This window comes from Homalodisca vitripennis, chromosome 4 (genome assembly GCF_021130785.1).
Source record: "Homalodisca vitripennis isolate AUS2020 chromosome 4, UT_GWSS_2.1, whole genome shotgun sequence".
Lineage (NCBI taxonomy): Eukaryota > Metazoa > Arthropoda > Insecta > Hemiptera > Cicadellidae > Homalodisca > Homalodisca vitripennis.
Genome location: NC_060210.1, coordinates 195,751,862 through 195,767,790, shown reverse-complemented (window position 1 = coordinate 195,767,790; position 15,929 = coordinate 195,751,862). Strand labels below are relative to the sequence as shown.

The 15,929-nt window shown below is 39.8% G+C and overlaps 1 protein-coding gene across 1 annotated transcript in view; it reads right to left on the bottom strand.

Moving 5' to 3' along the window:
* The window catches only part of LOC124360850, a 125,746-nt gene that overhangs the window by 34,238 nt on the left and 75,579 nt on the right, over window positions 1-15,929 (bottom strand). Inside the window, exon 9 of the mRNA XM_046814799.1 lies at window positions 3,529-3,735. Coding sequence (XP_046670755.1) covers window positions 3,529-3,735 — 207 coding nt within the window. The remainder of the gene's footprint in view (window positions 1-3,528; window positions 3,736-15,929) is intronic.

The window sequence follows — 15,929 nt, the reverse complement described above, 5'->3', positions numbered from 1 at the left end:
ACATGGCCCAAACAAACAAACGATATATTAGGCGATGTATGTACATGGCCCAAACAAACAACGATATATTAGGCGATGTATGTACATGGCCCAAACAAACAACGATTATATTAGGCGATGTATGTACATGGCCCAAACAAACAACGATATATTAGGCGATGTATGTACATGGCCCAAAAACAAACAACGATATATTAGGCGATGTATGTACATGGCCCAAACAAACAACGGGATATATTAGGCGATGTATGTACATGGCCCAAACAAACAACGATATATTAGGCGATGTATGTACATGGCCAAACAAAACAACAAGGGATATATTAGGCGATGTATGTACATGGCCCAAACAAACAACGATATATTAGGCGATGTATGTACATGGCCCAAACAAACAACGATATATTAGGCGATGTATGTACATGGCCAAAACAAACAAGGGATATATTAGGCGATGCATGTACATGGCCCAAACAAACAACGATATATTAGGCGATGTATGTACATGGCCCAAAACAAACAACGATATATTAGGCGATGTATGTACATGGCCAAAACAAACAACGATATATTAGGCGATGTATGTACATGGCCAAAACAAACAACGATATATTAGGCGATGTATGTACATGGCCCAAACAAACAACGATATATTAGGCGATGTATGTACATGGCCCAAAACAAACAACGATATATTAGGCGATGTATGTACATGGCCCAAACAAACAACGATATATTAGGCGATGTATGTACATGGCCCAAACAAACAACGATATATTAGGCGATGTATGTACATGGCCCAAACAAACAACGATATATTAGGCGATGTACGTACATGGCCAAAACAAACAACGATATATTAGGCGATGTATGTACATGGCCAAAACAAACAACGATATATTAGGCGATGTATGTACATGACCCAAACAAACAACGATATATTAGGCGATGTACGTACATGGCCCAAACAAACAACGATATACAGGCGATGTAAGTACATGGCCCAAACAAACAACGATATATTAGGCGATGTATGTACATGGCCCAAACAAACAACGATATATTAGGCGATGTATGTACATGGCTCAAACAAACAACGATATACTAGGCGATGATGTACATGGCTCAAACAAACAACGGTATATTAGGCGATGCATGTACATGGCCAAAACAAACAACGATACATTAGGCGATGTATGTACATGGCCCAAACAAACAACGATATACTAGGCGATGATGTACATGGCTCAAACAAACAACGATATATTATGCGATGTACGTACATGGCCAAAACAAACAACGATATATTAGGCGATGTAAGTACATGGCCCAAACAAACAACGATATATTAGGCGATGTATGTACATGGCCCAAACAAACAACGATATATTAGGCGATGTATGTACATGGCTCAAACAAACAACGATATACTAGGCGATGATGTACATGGCTCAAACAAACAACGGTATATTAGGCGATGCATGTACATGGCCAAAACAAACAAGGGATATATTAGGCGATGCATGTACATGGCCCAAACAAACAACGATATATTAGGCGATGTATGTACATGGCCCAAACAAACAACGATATATTAGGCGATGTATGTACATGGCCCAACCAAACAAGGGATATATTAGGTGATGCATGTACATGGCCAAAACAAACAACGATATATTAGGCGATGTATGTACATGGCCCAAACAAACAAGGGATATATTAGGTGATGCATGTACATGGCCCAAACAAACAACGATATATTAGGCGATGTATGTACATGGCCCAAACAAACAAGGGATATATTAGGTGATGCATGTACATGGCCAAAACAAACAACGATATATTAGGCGATGTATGTACATGGCCCAACCAAACAAGGGATATATTAGGTGATGCATGTACATGGCCAAAACAAACAACGATATATTAGGCGATGTATGTACATGGCCCAAACAAACAAGGGATATATTAGGCGATGCATGTACATGGCCAAAACAAAAAAGGGATATATTAAGCGATGTATGTACATGGCCCAAACAAACAAGGGATATATTAGGCGATGCATGTACATGGCCAAAACAAAAAAGGGATATATTAGGCGATGCATGTACATGGCCAAAACAAAAAAGGGATATATTAGGCGATGCATGTACATGGCCAAAACAAACAAGGGATATATTAGGCGATGTATGTACATGGCCCAAACAAACAAGGGATATATTAGGCGATGCATGTACATGGCCAAAACAAAAAAGGGATATATTAGGCGATGCATGTACATGGCCAAAACAAACAAGGGATATATTAGGCGATGTATGTACATGGCCCAAACTAACAAGCGATATAATAGGCAATGCATGTACATGGCCCAAACATACAAGTTTTAGCAGGACTATTGTAAATTGAATTACAAAATTACAATTACGAATTTATATATAATTTAAATAGCTTACAGTAATTTCGTAACTTATAGATTTTACTATAAAACTTTATACCATTTTCAAATATTTTGAAAGTAAAATCAGAATATTTTAAATACATATTTTGGGCATTTAAATGAAATATAAATTAAAATAAATTTATTAATTGAAAACTTAGTAGTAAAATTATTTCCTCTGAGTAATAGAACTGAAGTGCTAAAATTAATCAATAGTAGGCCTACTTTTTAAAAACTTATATCCTCTCAATCAACATTCATATTGCATTCATAAACTGCATTCAAGAACAACATTTCTTAAGCTGGGATTAATCTTGAATCGTAAAGAGCTACATTATTAACTGAGTTTAAACAAACACCTTTTTAATAACCTTACCACAGTGCGATCTTAAAATTCATACATATTTTTCAGTCGACCTTATTTTTAGTCATAGAATCATAAGAGATCTCTCATTTGAAATATATAAATAATACGCATCTAAACGTATTTTCAGTTGTTCAAGTATTTTTAGGTTATACAGAAAAAATTCAATCACCAGTACTTCATCGCCTAAATATTTAAAAGTAACTTTTCAAAAAAAAAGACTAAGCGTTTGGGTGCGAATCTAATTATATCTTTTAAATAAGACATCTCCCAAAAAACTTTACTAAAAATTAAGGACCTAAAACTGCATGAAGTTTAATATTGTTCTTGTGGGGAAAATTTAAGGTCATTTCACTACAACTCAGATTTACTTTAAAGATCAACGTAAACTTCTAACGTTGTACGGTTACTTTGGATCTAGAATCAAAGAATAATACTAATCAACTCTTGAAAATGAGATATCTTCCGAAAATCTAAAAACGAGGTCGTAAAATAGTCTGAGGTTTAACATTGTTTTTTGGGGGCTGTCTGTATATGCGGAGAGTAAGAGAGTACAGTACCTTAGTAAGAGTCACATGTAATTATTGATGCAGAGTGAAAAATATTGTTTATTTAAGAGGAACAAAATAATTATTATAAAAATGTATCAATATTTTTGTTAATTTACTGTTATATGTATACATATTTTAAATAGAAAAATAACATACATTATTTTATTAGATCTTACCATCATAATGGATATTTTCCTCTGGTGAGTTGTCAAAAAACTCGTATACAAGGTTTCCTTGAGTATCAATAAACCCCCAGCACTCAATTTTGAACCTAGTTTCGCCTTTAATGCCGCTCGTGGGATTGATTTCGCATTGACCACCTTCCGGGGGCTTGTCCTTCAAATATTGTATTGGATATGAAAATGTTACATGTCCGTCTTCATCTGAAAAATAAAATATTCAGTCCACAGTGGGAAGTAATATGAACTGGGGTTGCAACCCCTAAAATGTCCAAATGTTTTACCCACTTCTCGATGTCTGATGAAATTTGACACACACGTATCTCATGATTTGTATAGAAAAGGAAGATATTTTTCACGCAGATCAACCACCGATAGGGGTTGCAACTACCAGAAGACCTGTATTTATGAGTCAAGAATCAGGAATCTTTATTTCCAAAGTAGATTACATTCATTTCATCACACAAAAAATACATTATAAAAGTAGATAAAAGTACAATGGATAGGATACAATGGATAGGATACAATGGATATACCTATGAGCTAATAGCTGAGTTGAGGTTGCCATCACTAATTAATTAAAGGCAGATGGGCCTGGCAGGTACTCTTTCAGAGTAAAATATACATAATTAGAATAATGAATAAACCATACCAAAAACCATATTTAAAACAAAGGACAGAATTAAGTTGTATTTCATAATTAAATGCAATAAATTACATTAGCACAATAAATAAAAAAAATTCGTTACAAATATATTACACACACACACACGCGCGCGCACACACGCACAGATATACAGATATACATACAGAAAGAAACACTTCTTTATTGACGCGAAATTAGGACCGTATGGTCCTTTCTTACATTTAATCTCTTAAAAAATTAATCTTAATAAAGCAAATTAAGGCTCATTAACTCAAACATACACTTACGGTATTCCATTCACTCTTCCATTCACACTGTCGCGAGTACACTCGCCGCCCGCCACGATCATCCGGTGGTCCAGGTACTGTCGCGAGTACACTCGCCGCCCGCCACGATCATCCGGTGGTCCAGGTATCTTTGTCTCAGCTCCGCCACAAACCGTTCCCGGCTCTCAATTTGTTTGACATGATCTGGTAAGGAGTTCCATAATCTACAGGCGGTAACGGCGAAGGATCGGTTATAGGTTTTGGTTCTGTGTATTGGAATTCTGAGACTTAGTGCACCAGACCGAGTTTCTCTTGCGCCACTCCCCGCCAAAAACTGAAAGTTTTCAGATAAATATTTTGGTGAATCCGTATTAATAATAGAGTGCACCAATGACAAAATTCGAATCGATCTTGAATCAACTAATTTTAGAATTGATGATTGAATAAAATATGGCGTAACATGATCCCTTCGACGTAAATCAAACAGAAAGCGAATGCAGTAACTTTGTGCTTTTTGCAGTTTAGTGCTAAGGGCTACAGTCATTGTTAGGTTTTCATATTTAGTCATATCAATTAATCAAATTTTACGCATTAATATAGTTTTTACTAATAATTAGAATTGTATGTTATTTAGTACTGCTCTTTGCCCACCATTGTCCGATACCATTTTTATTATAAGCCATCTATTTCCACTTATCTTTGTACACACACACACACACACACACACACACACACACACACACACACACACACACACACACACACACCTGCATTCCAAATCTATAGTGGTCCGATCGTCACGTGGTATGAGGTGACTTCTGCCGACCAATCAGGCGTCCAGGACGCGGACAAGAAAAGCTCCCCAAGGCATCTCTCCAGTTCTTCCAAAGACTCCGTTTCGCTAGGTTGTACGTCAACACCAGCTCTAACCAAGTTCGGGCCGTGTCCCTTTGTCTTGTCTCTTGTGAACCGCAAGCCGTTCTATGGCAGTTAACAGTCCCTTCGAGCCGGACATTATTTGGTTAACGAGCCAAAAGTAACTTTGTCGCAACGTTCGTGAGTGAACCGAAAACAGTGTCAAGTGAAGGTGGAATCTTCATGGTGGAATCTTCATCCCTCAGCAAGGACTCCACCAGCGCAACGTTCCTTGGAATCAACCCAGGTCGAACTACAATCAACCGAACTTCATGTGTGTCGAGGTATCAGACAATGGACGGTGCAAGGTAACAGTGTTTCATCATTCTTATTATGGTCCTTCGCAACTAAAGACAATCTTCTTTTCAACCAAGATTTAAAATCCTCAACTAATTCGGACATTTTTGGACAATTTAACAGAAGAAGAAAATCATTTTAACACTTGTATTTTGCTCTAATTGTGTGCCATTTTTTCCTAATATTATGTTTTGTGATCTCATTCGTATTTTTATTTTTCCCAAACGACTAAGAGTTATTCCTTAGAAAATCAATGTATGGGCTCCACCTGCTCAGCTATCGAAGTATGAGTTTTTAAATATTAGACATTTTATTGGTCCTTCGAATAATTGCGGTCCGCCAAGCCGGATCTAACATATCTTTGGGTCCTTATGACCGGATATCACACAGTCATGTCATTGATTACAGAGTTGCAGTAGTCAAAGTAGGGAAACACAAGTGATTTGATCAGCAGAAGTTTAATGTGAAATGGTAGAAGTCCTTGCATTCATTTCAGTGTGTGCACAGCAGCGAACACCCTGTTACAGGTGTACACCACTGCAGCGAACACCCTGTTACAGGTGTACACCACTACAGCGAACACCCTGTTACAGGTGTACACCACTGCAGCGAACACCCTGTTACAGGTGTACACCACTGCAGCGAACACCCTGTTACAGGTGTACACCACTGCAGCGAACACCCTGTTACAGGTGTACACCACTGCAGCGAACACCCTGTTACAGGTGTACACCACTACAGCGAACACCCTGTTACAGGTGTACACCACTGCAGCGAACACCCTGTTACAGGTGTACACCACTGCATCGTTCCATCCAAGTGTGTTGCTTTCATGTAAGGTAAAAGTTTTCCGTCTACAGTTATTGTCGCGTATTTTGTAGGTCAATGGAGTTGGCAAGTCGTTGATGACAGACAATCATGGGTTTTACCGGGATAAGCTTAAGTCCATTTTTAAAGCCCATTGAACAAAGTCGATGTATTTCTTCATTCATCCACTTCCCAGTCTGGTCTATGTCGATAATGTTAAAGTGTGAGTACATTTGTAAGTCATCAGCACAACAGTGAAATTTGCAATGTCGCAATACAGTGTTAATGCCATTTATGTACACAATAAAAAGTAGTGGGCCAAGTAGTGATCCTTGCGGAACTCCGCAGGTCACAGTTCTGAAATCAGACATTGAGTTGTCATTGCACACACACTGATTTCTCTGTCCCTTAGATATGATTTTATCCATGCTAAAGCATTTTCAGAGAAACCTAAATTTTTAAGCTTTTTAAATAGAATATATTTGAAGGCCTTGCTGAAATCGAACAGAACTAGTAAGGTATAAACACCTCGATCCATGGCTAATCGAATGTCGTTAGTTATTTTCAGAAGTGCAATTTCTGTACTATGGTTTTTGCGAAAGCCAGACTGGAAAACATTAATAATATTATTTTTAGACAAGAAATCTTATATTTGGGAATGAACTATTCACTCAAGGTCTTTCGAGACAGCTGGTAAGATACTAATTGGTCGGTAGTCTTAGGGTTCAGATGGAGGTTTCATTTTATTTAGTGGACGAACTAAGGCGGACTTCCATGTATGGGGAAACACCTGTTGTGAGAGATTTATTATAAATTGCTGTAATGACAGGGAGAATAGCAAAAAGAATTTTCTTAACTAATAAGATTGATATGTTGTCCGAACCCGTAGCATTCGTTTGTATACGCCTGATTGCTTTAAGGACATCTTCCTCTAATACTGGATTTAAACGAAACTGGCTGTCTGAGGGAATATTGTGGGTTTGTTGACTAAATTCATCTAAATGGATTTGTACAACTGCGGGGATAGATTTTTGAGTAAAGTGATGAAAAATAATCGTTTAGATCATTAAGTGAAATATTAATAGAGGTAGAAGAGGGTTGCTTACCAAAACCAAGCTTCTTGACATTACTCCATAACGCAGTTGTTGATTGATACATACCATTTATGTATCGAAGACGGGAATTTGTAATTTGTTGTTTGACTTGGTTTCGAAGATGGCGGAACCGTATCATTAAGTTGACATCTCTAGAGCGCCGAGCTCTCCGAAACAAGGCGTCTCTTTCGGCCATTTGACCGAGAATACTCTCGGTAATCCAGGGAACGGGCCGTTTCTTATTAATTCGCTTGGTAACAAGAAGGGGCATGTTAGTCATACTTTAATATAAAGGAATTTAAAGAGTCAACCATCTCATCAACAGTCTCCTTATTTTGCACGGAATGCCATGGGTATGAATAAACATCCGCAAAAAATGCAATTTCATTCGTATTTCTGTATGATCTGTAAGTTATATATTTTTCTTTAGGTTTTGGTACTTTTAATGAAAGGGCACAGAAAATGAAATCATGATGGGAAATTGCCGGAATTGGAAGCTGCCCATGGTATAATGATTCTTCAGGGTCCGAGACTACCATAAGATCTAGCCAGGTGGCGGCTTCGGCAGTGTGGTTCGTGGTGTTCAGTGGTAGTATAGTCAGGTTGTAGGATTGAAACATCCTAGTGAGCTGTATAGTGTTGTGATTGTTAGGTTTCAGAAGATCCGTATTAAAGTCACCCATAATCAAGACACGACCATAGCCCGGGAGAAGGCGCAAGAGAGTATCCTCAAAGTCATCCATATGCCCCACCTTAGGCGGACGGTAACATAATCCTAAGAGAAGTACCTCCGAAACAGACACTTAATTAATTTCTAAAAACATAAATTCCGGTTAGCCGAATATTCCTGCGGTGTAGAGTAGAAAGTGCTTAACCCCAAAATTTTCTTTGACAAATACACACATACACCCACCAATTTTGGACAATCGATAATTTCTGAAAATGAAATAACCCAGAAGTGCTATCTCACCGTCACATATACACACATAAGAACATAAAACACATACATTACTCAAACATATAATATACACACATACAAACATATTACAAATATACATAGGCACAAAAGATAACGATGTAACCATTACACACTCATATAATAGTATTTAACAAAATATCTAATTTATTAGTCGCTCTTCATCAACAATTGTGAAAAGACAGCATTTCAAACTTCGTATGAACGTACCCAATGTTTTCATGTTTTCGAGGAGGACACAGCGAAATGTAATCTGTTATAGAGCTTAGGACCTATGAATGTATAAAAACGTTTTTAAACTTCTAATTTAGGAAAAGGCATAGTTATTCGGTTTAAAATTTGTAACCTAATCGAGTGAACGTTAACATTTCCTAATTTGGGGCCGCCTGTTGAGAAAAATATCGTGAGTAAATAAATAAATAAATAAGGACTTTATTTTTGGAGCGGTTTTCAACAATAATTGCTGGTTTACAAAACGACTCATGTCTTATTATAGTTCTTAAAAAATTAAAATCTTATTTTATAGTTATTAATAAATAAAACATAATATTAGACATACAGTTATATATGGCTATATCACCTTGTATTGTACATTAAATACTTGTATATATTTTATTTGTATGTCGTTTCAGATACACCCTGGCCTGTTACGCTGGAGGACAGTTCATTATATAATTTGGGAGCAAAGTACGCAAATCGCTTTCTTTCAAATTCACGGCGAACGCGAGGCACCTCCAACACTTGATCCTGTCTAGTACTGCGAGATCGGACTTGAGACCTGCTTTTTAGTTTTTCTCTCAGATATCCCGGCCTGCCAGTGGTCAGGATTCTGTAAACCAGGCATGAGGAGCGCAGGGTACAAGTATCAGCTACAGTCAACAAACCCAGCGATCGTCGAGCCTCCGAAACATGGTCAAACCTTCTTAAACCACATACATACCTTACACACATATTTTGGACCCTATGTAATTTTTCTAAATCTCCTTTAGACACAATGTTGCCATAGACAGGGAGGCAATAATCGATCACAGAGAGCACAAGAGCCCGGACAAGGCGAAGCCTGGTCTCTCTAGGAAACATGTGCCTATGCTTGTATAGCATTCTCAGTCGACCAAGTGTTCGCCGACAAACAGCACTTACATGACCAGATAGTGTGAGGCCACTATCAAGCATGAGGCCCAAGAGCTTTGAGGATTCACACTCCTTCAGTCTGACACTGCCAAGCAACACCCCACCCACTGTCTCCGAACTCACATTGGAAGGAATCGACAACACACTACACTTTTCCTTGTTCAGTTTATCCCATGCCTCTCAGACCAATCATGGACAATGCTTAGGTCAGCATTCAAAATGGAAACTGCTGAGTCAGCTCTTCCGGCTTCATATGAAACACACAGTTGAGCATCATCGGCGTATGAATACAAGCGACTATGTTGCAAGTCTGAACCCATAGTGGCGGAAAACAGGGTGAATAGAATGGGCCCAAGGCAACTTCCCTGTGGAACACCAGGGAAGATGAGCAACTCTACTCAAAGATGAGGAGAAATCCATCCCAACTTTAACCTTTTGTCTCCTATTCACCATATAGGAATCAAACCAAGAAACCACCTCTGGTCGAAACCCATAAAAATGCATAACAGCCAACAACATCCTGTGGTCTATTGAGTCGAATGCATGTGAAAAGTCCAGCATTGCAAGAAGAGATGCTTTCTTATCCGCCCTTGCGTGAAGCAACTCGTCACAAATGAGCAAAAGCGCAGTTGCAGTACAACTATGGTCCTTCCTGAACCCAGACTGTAAGGCTGGAAGGATATTCTCCGACTCCAGAAATTGTACCAGTTGTGAAACAACCAGCTTCTCCATTATCTTCGACAGGGCAGGCAATACCGAAATTGGACGCAGCTCGGATACAGATGAAGGTGCTTTGACTTTGGGAAGAGGCAGTACAATTGCCTCCTTCCATGCATCCGGAAAAGTGGAAGTGGCCAATGACTGGTTAGCTAAATGTGTTATGGCATCAATACAATACGGACTTATCATTTTAATCATTTTTATTGATATGCCATCAGCTCCAACTGCCTCTGATGTGATGCTATTCAAAGCCTCCTGCACTTCTATCCTTGTAACACTCCTGAAATAGAAATCACAAGTGAGACTCTCTGATTTGTTTCCTTCATAGAACTGTACGTAATCATCATTTGCCATGATACCTAAGCCCATACTAACGAAATACTTATTGATTTCTTCCAAATCTTTTACAAAGTTGGGTATGGCTGGATCGAATGGATCAGTGACACCACTTGTCCTTATTTTAGTCCAAAAGTCTCTAGAGCTTTTACATTTCTCCATTTCAGTTCTAAAATAATTTTGTTTTGATCGTCTTATTTCATTGTTGAGCATATTTCTAACCTTACAATATGTTTTTTTACAATTTCCTGTAGATAGCATTTTCTTCTTATAATAATCTTTTTCTATAGTTAGTTGAAAGATTTGTTTATTTCTCCATGGAGATTTCTTTCTGGTCACTCTCTTATGTACCCTACTAGAGGTGCATTTTCATTAAAAACTTGAATAATAGCAGAATTAATCAAATCTAGAATGTCATCTACATTGTTCATAGACATAGCATCTTCCCACCTAATACTGGACGTACAATGTATCATCTTGTCAATGTCAAATCGGGAGAAGTCACGATAAGTAACAAATCTAGGAGGCCTTCTTGATTTTTTTGTTTTTATATCGACATATGTCATCTTGTGATCAGATACTCGAACACCTCTTGAGTCATAGATGGTTAAAATATCCACGACGTCACACTGTACGTATTTAACATTGCTACAATAATGTGATCAATGAAAGTTGCACAGGTTTTAGTAACCCTTGTAGCAACTTTAACCAACTGAGTCACCTCAAGGCTCTTAAAAAGTTTATTTGCAAAGCGGGTCTCTGGGGATGATAAATCTAACAAGTTAATATTCAAGTCACCCATTACAACAATATTATCTGCGTACTGGGCCATATCATAAAATACAAAGTGGAGAACGGGCTCTAGACAAGTGTAAGGCATATCTCCTGGTCTGTAGATAATGCAAATACAGAAAGATTCACTTTTACACTTCAATATTCCACAAATATGCTCTGGAAAATTACAATATTCAAATTGAAGTGATTTCAGCGAAAATTGTAGGCAGTTCTTCATATATAGTGCCACTCCACCACCTCTGGAGGCAACTGCATTTCCCTTTCTGTCGCTCCTAAACAATGAATATCCAATCATCGCAAACTCATCAGAAGATTTACTTTCATTCAGCCAAGTTTCCGAAACACCAAAAACATCCAGGTTTAAATCCTCTACCACGGCACGCATTTCTTAGAAGCCCGTGGAAAGAGAGTTGATATTTAGATGTGCTATCCTGATAAACTGATCAAGTTTACATATCCGTTTTTTGACTGCACCACATTCCCATCATCCACAAGTCTCGGCAAGCCAGATTTGTCACTGTCAACCGGAAGTTCAACATTCAATACGGCTTCAACACCGTCAACTACAGTTTCCAGCAACCCAACCTCAACATCATCCACCTCAAGCTCACCCCTCGTTACGGCGTCTACACCGTAAGCCACAGGTTTCAACAAGCAACCTCCGACAACATTAACTGGAAGCACACCACTCGCCACAGCGCTTTCAGCGCTAGACAAAACCCCATCCGAAGCCATTTCACAGGATGTAAGCTGCTCGTAGACATTCAAAAGTGCTGCTCCAAACACAGACACCCCCTTTCTGTTAAGGTGTCTGTCATCCCGAGCAAGATGGTACCTTCGCACCAGCTGATTCCAGTTCAAGAAAACGACACCAAAGTTTCCAGACATCAGCTCCAACTGCTCATTAAATTGTGCTAATGCAGTTCCACCTATGTCAGACCTTGGCAAAATGCTGTCAACTAAAACAACACTGTTCGGAAAACGGATTCGTGTTGTGTATAACAGGTCCGCCATACAGTGCAATGCCTCGCACTTGCCGCATCCCCCATTGTACCCAGCACCACCGTTATATTTTAAAGGCAAGTTATTGGTTCCTACATGAAAATGAATTATTTTAGGTTGGTGCTGCAAGAAACCCATCAACTTATTTTTTACATCTTTGATTTTCGCCCCAGGGTGTACCCTAACAGTAACAGCGATTGAGAGACTGGTGCCTCATATTGCTGCATTGATGACGATGCTGAGCAACTTAGCAAAGTTAAATTGTAACATGAGGGACGGAATGGAGGCACTGCGTGATGACCTGTCCACTGCTGAGGGCCGCTGCACGTCCCTCAATGACAGTTACAAGGTGAAGGATGTTGAGTGCTGCGAGATAGAGGAGCAGAGTGACGCAGAGATCCGCAAACTCAGCACACAGCTGGTTCAGTGCAAGGAGGAGAATGCGAGGTTGCAGCGGAGAGTCGTCAACAGTGAGGTGGGGACACCGACAGGTTGATCCTGGAGAGTCGAGAGAAGATCGCCACGCTGGCAGCGGAACGCCAGGGCCTCCTGACTTCGTTAGAGGTGCTGGCGGCGGAAGTCAAGTGTGTCCGGGTCGAGTTGAGACAAGCAGAGTCGCGGGCGAAGCAACGGCGGACTTCTGTAAATGAAAGCCTCTTGGCGGAACTGACCTTGGCAGATGCGAGCCAAGATGCAGAAGTCAAGACCCCTATGCCGAGAAACTCCCCTCCGACTGTTGTCCATTGCAGCCCCCCTGACACTTCCACACCTTCTGCCACCCCACCCTCAGATGGCAGCACAAAATTTGGACATGAGTTGACGACTCTCCGAGGCAACCTCGCACTGAGCCAGCTCTGCGTCACTCTGCTCCTCCATCTCGCAGCACTTCAACAGAAGAGCTGTCTCTCGTTTGGGGTCACTGTTTGTGAAAGCTATTGCGGCGGCCTTGCAGTCTCTGGAAGTAGAGCCAGCCTCTGTTCCTGGGGGTTCGGGTGAGGTCATGTCTGTTACCAGTCAGTCTCCCGGAGTCGGGAATGGCAACCACGGCCCAGGTGGAAGCTTGGATGGTTCTTGACTGTCGGAGGACTGACTGATTGAAAATTGGAAGGACGGTCACTTCAGAGTCCGCATCTCAACATGAGATCGTTGAACACAGGTTTTGACGCTATGAGCGCTTTGGTGCGTGATTTTGGCTTTGACGTTTTTGGTGTATCTGAGACCTGGCTTCACCCCGATACTCCATCGAATAACTTCTCTGTACCAGGGTACACCATGTTGCGCATGGACCGAAAAGACAGAGTGCAAGGTCTTTCGAGAAACACAGCTGGTGGTGGAGTGGCCCTTTACGTTAAGGACGGTGTTTTGTATTAACAGTGCACACTCACTGAAGATGTGGACCCTGGTATAGAGTATCTCTCGATTTTTTTGAAGGTAAAGGGGCAGAGGATAGGCTTTATGTGTGGTTTATAGGCCTCCTCATGTGAGATACACCTCTTTTTGTTGTTACCTCACCTGTCTTGTTTCGTTCACTCTTTGTTAATCTGGCCATAGAGGTGAATACTGTTATGTATCTAGGTCACACAAATATTGATCTGTTATCAACATCAAGCAACGATGCAAAATATTTACCCCGACTCATGCAAGAGACTAATACAAAGCAAGTAATTAACGAGCCAACCAGAGTGACAGCAACTTCACCAACCTTGTTAGACCACATCATAGTGGACAGGTCGGCTGAGGTCATGAGGACCGGCGTCATTGATGCACCTAGTATTTTTGACCATCATGTTTAAGAAATGCAAAAAGATTCCAAAGATAAAGCTCCTTGGAGAAATGACATTATAATAAAACACACCAAATTAAAGAATAAGTTGCGAAACAAATATTGGAAAACCAGGGACATTGATGATTGGGAAGATTACAAGAGAGCTCGCAATAACCTGAATAAATTGGTATGGAGGACTAAGAAAGCCGTTTTTGCAGAAAAGTTGTCATCCAATAAAAATCCAAAAGAATTTTGGACGTGCCTAAAGAAATGTAATGTTGTTGGAAATAACAAAAATAAAAGTTTCCCACTTCAATTAAATATTGATATAAATAAGTATTTTATTGAAATGGGGTGTGGAAAAGAAGTAAGTGCCGAAAAAATTGCCTTCTTTAAGGAAAACAGGCGAGAGAAATTGGTAAATGATTTCATATTTTCAAGAGTAACAAGTGACAAAGTAAAATCAGCAATGAATGAAATCAAATCAAAAGCAGTCGGGAGTGATGAAATTTCAAGATATATGATCAAGGCTGTGAGTCTGTATGCCATAGAGGCCATTACACATTTCATAAATGAGATTTTTCCTGAAAACTGGAAAATTAGTCTTGTACAAACCCTTTGCCAAAGGTGGCAGCCCCTAAATGTGTCGAACGGTTAAGGCCCATATCGATATTACCCGCAATATCCAAGATTCTCGAGAAAATAGTAACAAGACAAATTGTTAATTGTATGGAAAGAGAAAAGATTTTGCCAAAAACACAATCTGGTTTTAGGAAAAGCCACAGCACATGCACTGCCCTTGTAAACTTATTCAGTGATCTGATCGATGAAAGAGACCAAGGAAGATATAGCTCAGTTGTGATGCTTGACTATTCACAAGCGTTTGATTCAATAAATCATGAACTGCTGGTGGCGAAGATGCATTATTATGGATTTGGCAAAAGTGTAATAGATTGGGTCAAATCATATCTAGATGATAGGAGCCAGATTACAAAGTTGGGAGCTGAAGCATCCGCTGTTTTGTTTAAACGTATAGGTGTACCTCAGGGAAGTTGTCTGGGCCCAATTCTTTTCAACCTGTACACATCAGATTTTCCTTCATGTGTGTAAAACAGTGGAGTACACCTATATGCAGATGACTCACAATTGCACTTGTCATATGCGCCTGGCAACATTGAAGAGGCGTTTCTGAGGATTAACTCTGATCTAGAGAGAATCAGCCAGTGGTCACATGACAATGGCCTCAAATTCAATGTTAGCAAGTGCACTGTGATTCATCTTGCCCCACACAACCTTGTAGAGGCCCTAAGTGACAGGGGTCTGAGAGTCACGATCGGTGGCGAGAGTTTGGCTGTTTGTAAGAGCGTGAAGACTCTCGGCGTAGTGCTGGATGGGGACCTTACGTTCTCCAGCGTGGCATTGGCAGGTTAAGGGGTCTGCAAGGCTGCAATTAATGCAGGCTTTCGTGTTCTCTGTATTTTACTATTGTTAACCTGCTTATGGCAACAGTATCTCGAAGGGAGACCAGGAGCTAATCCAGAAGCTTCAAAATTCCGCAATTAGTTTTGTTTTCAAATTGAAACGCTTTGATCATTTTTGTCCTTATCGAGATGCTGTTGGCCTATTGCCGATGGACGGTGTGCAGGAT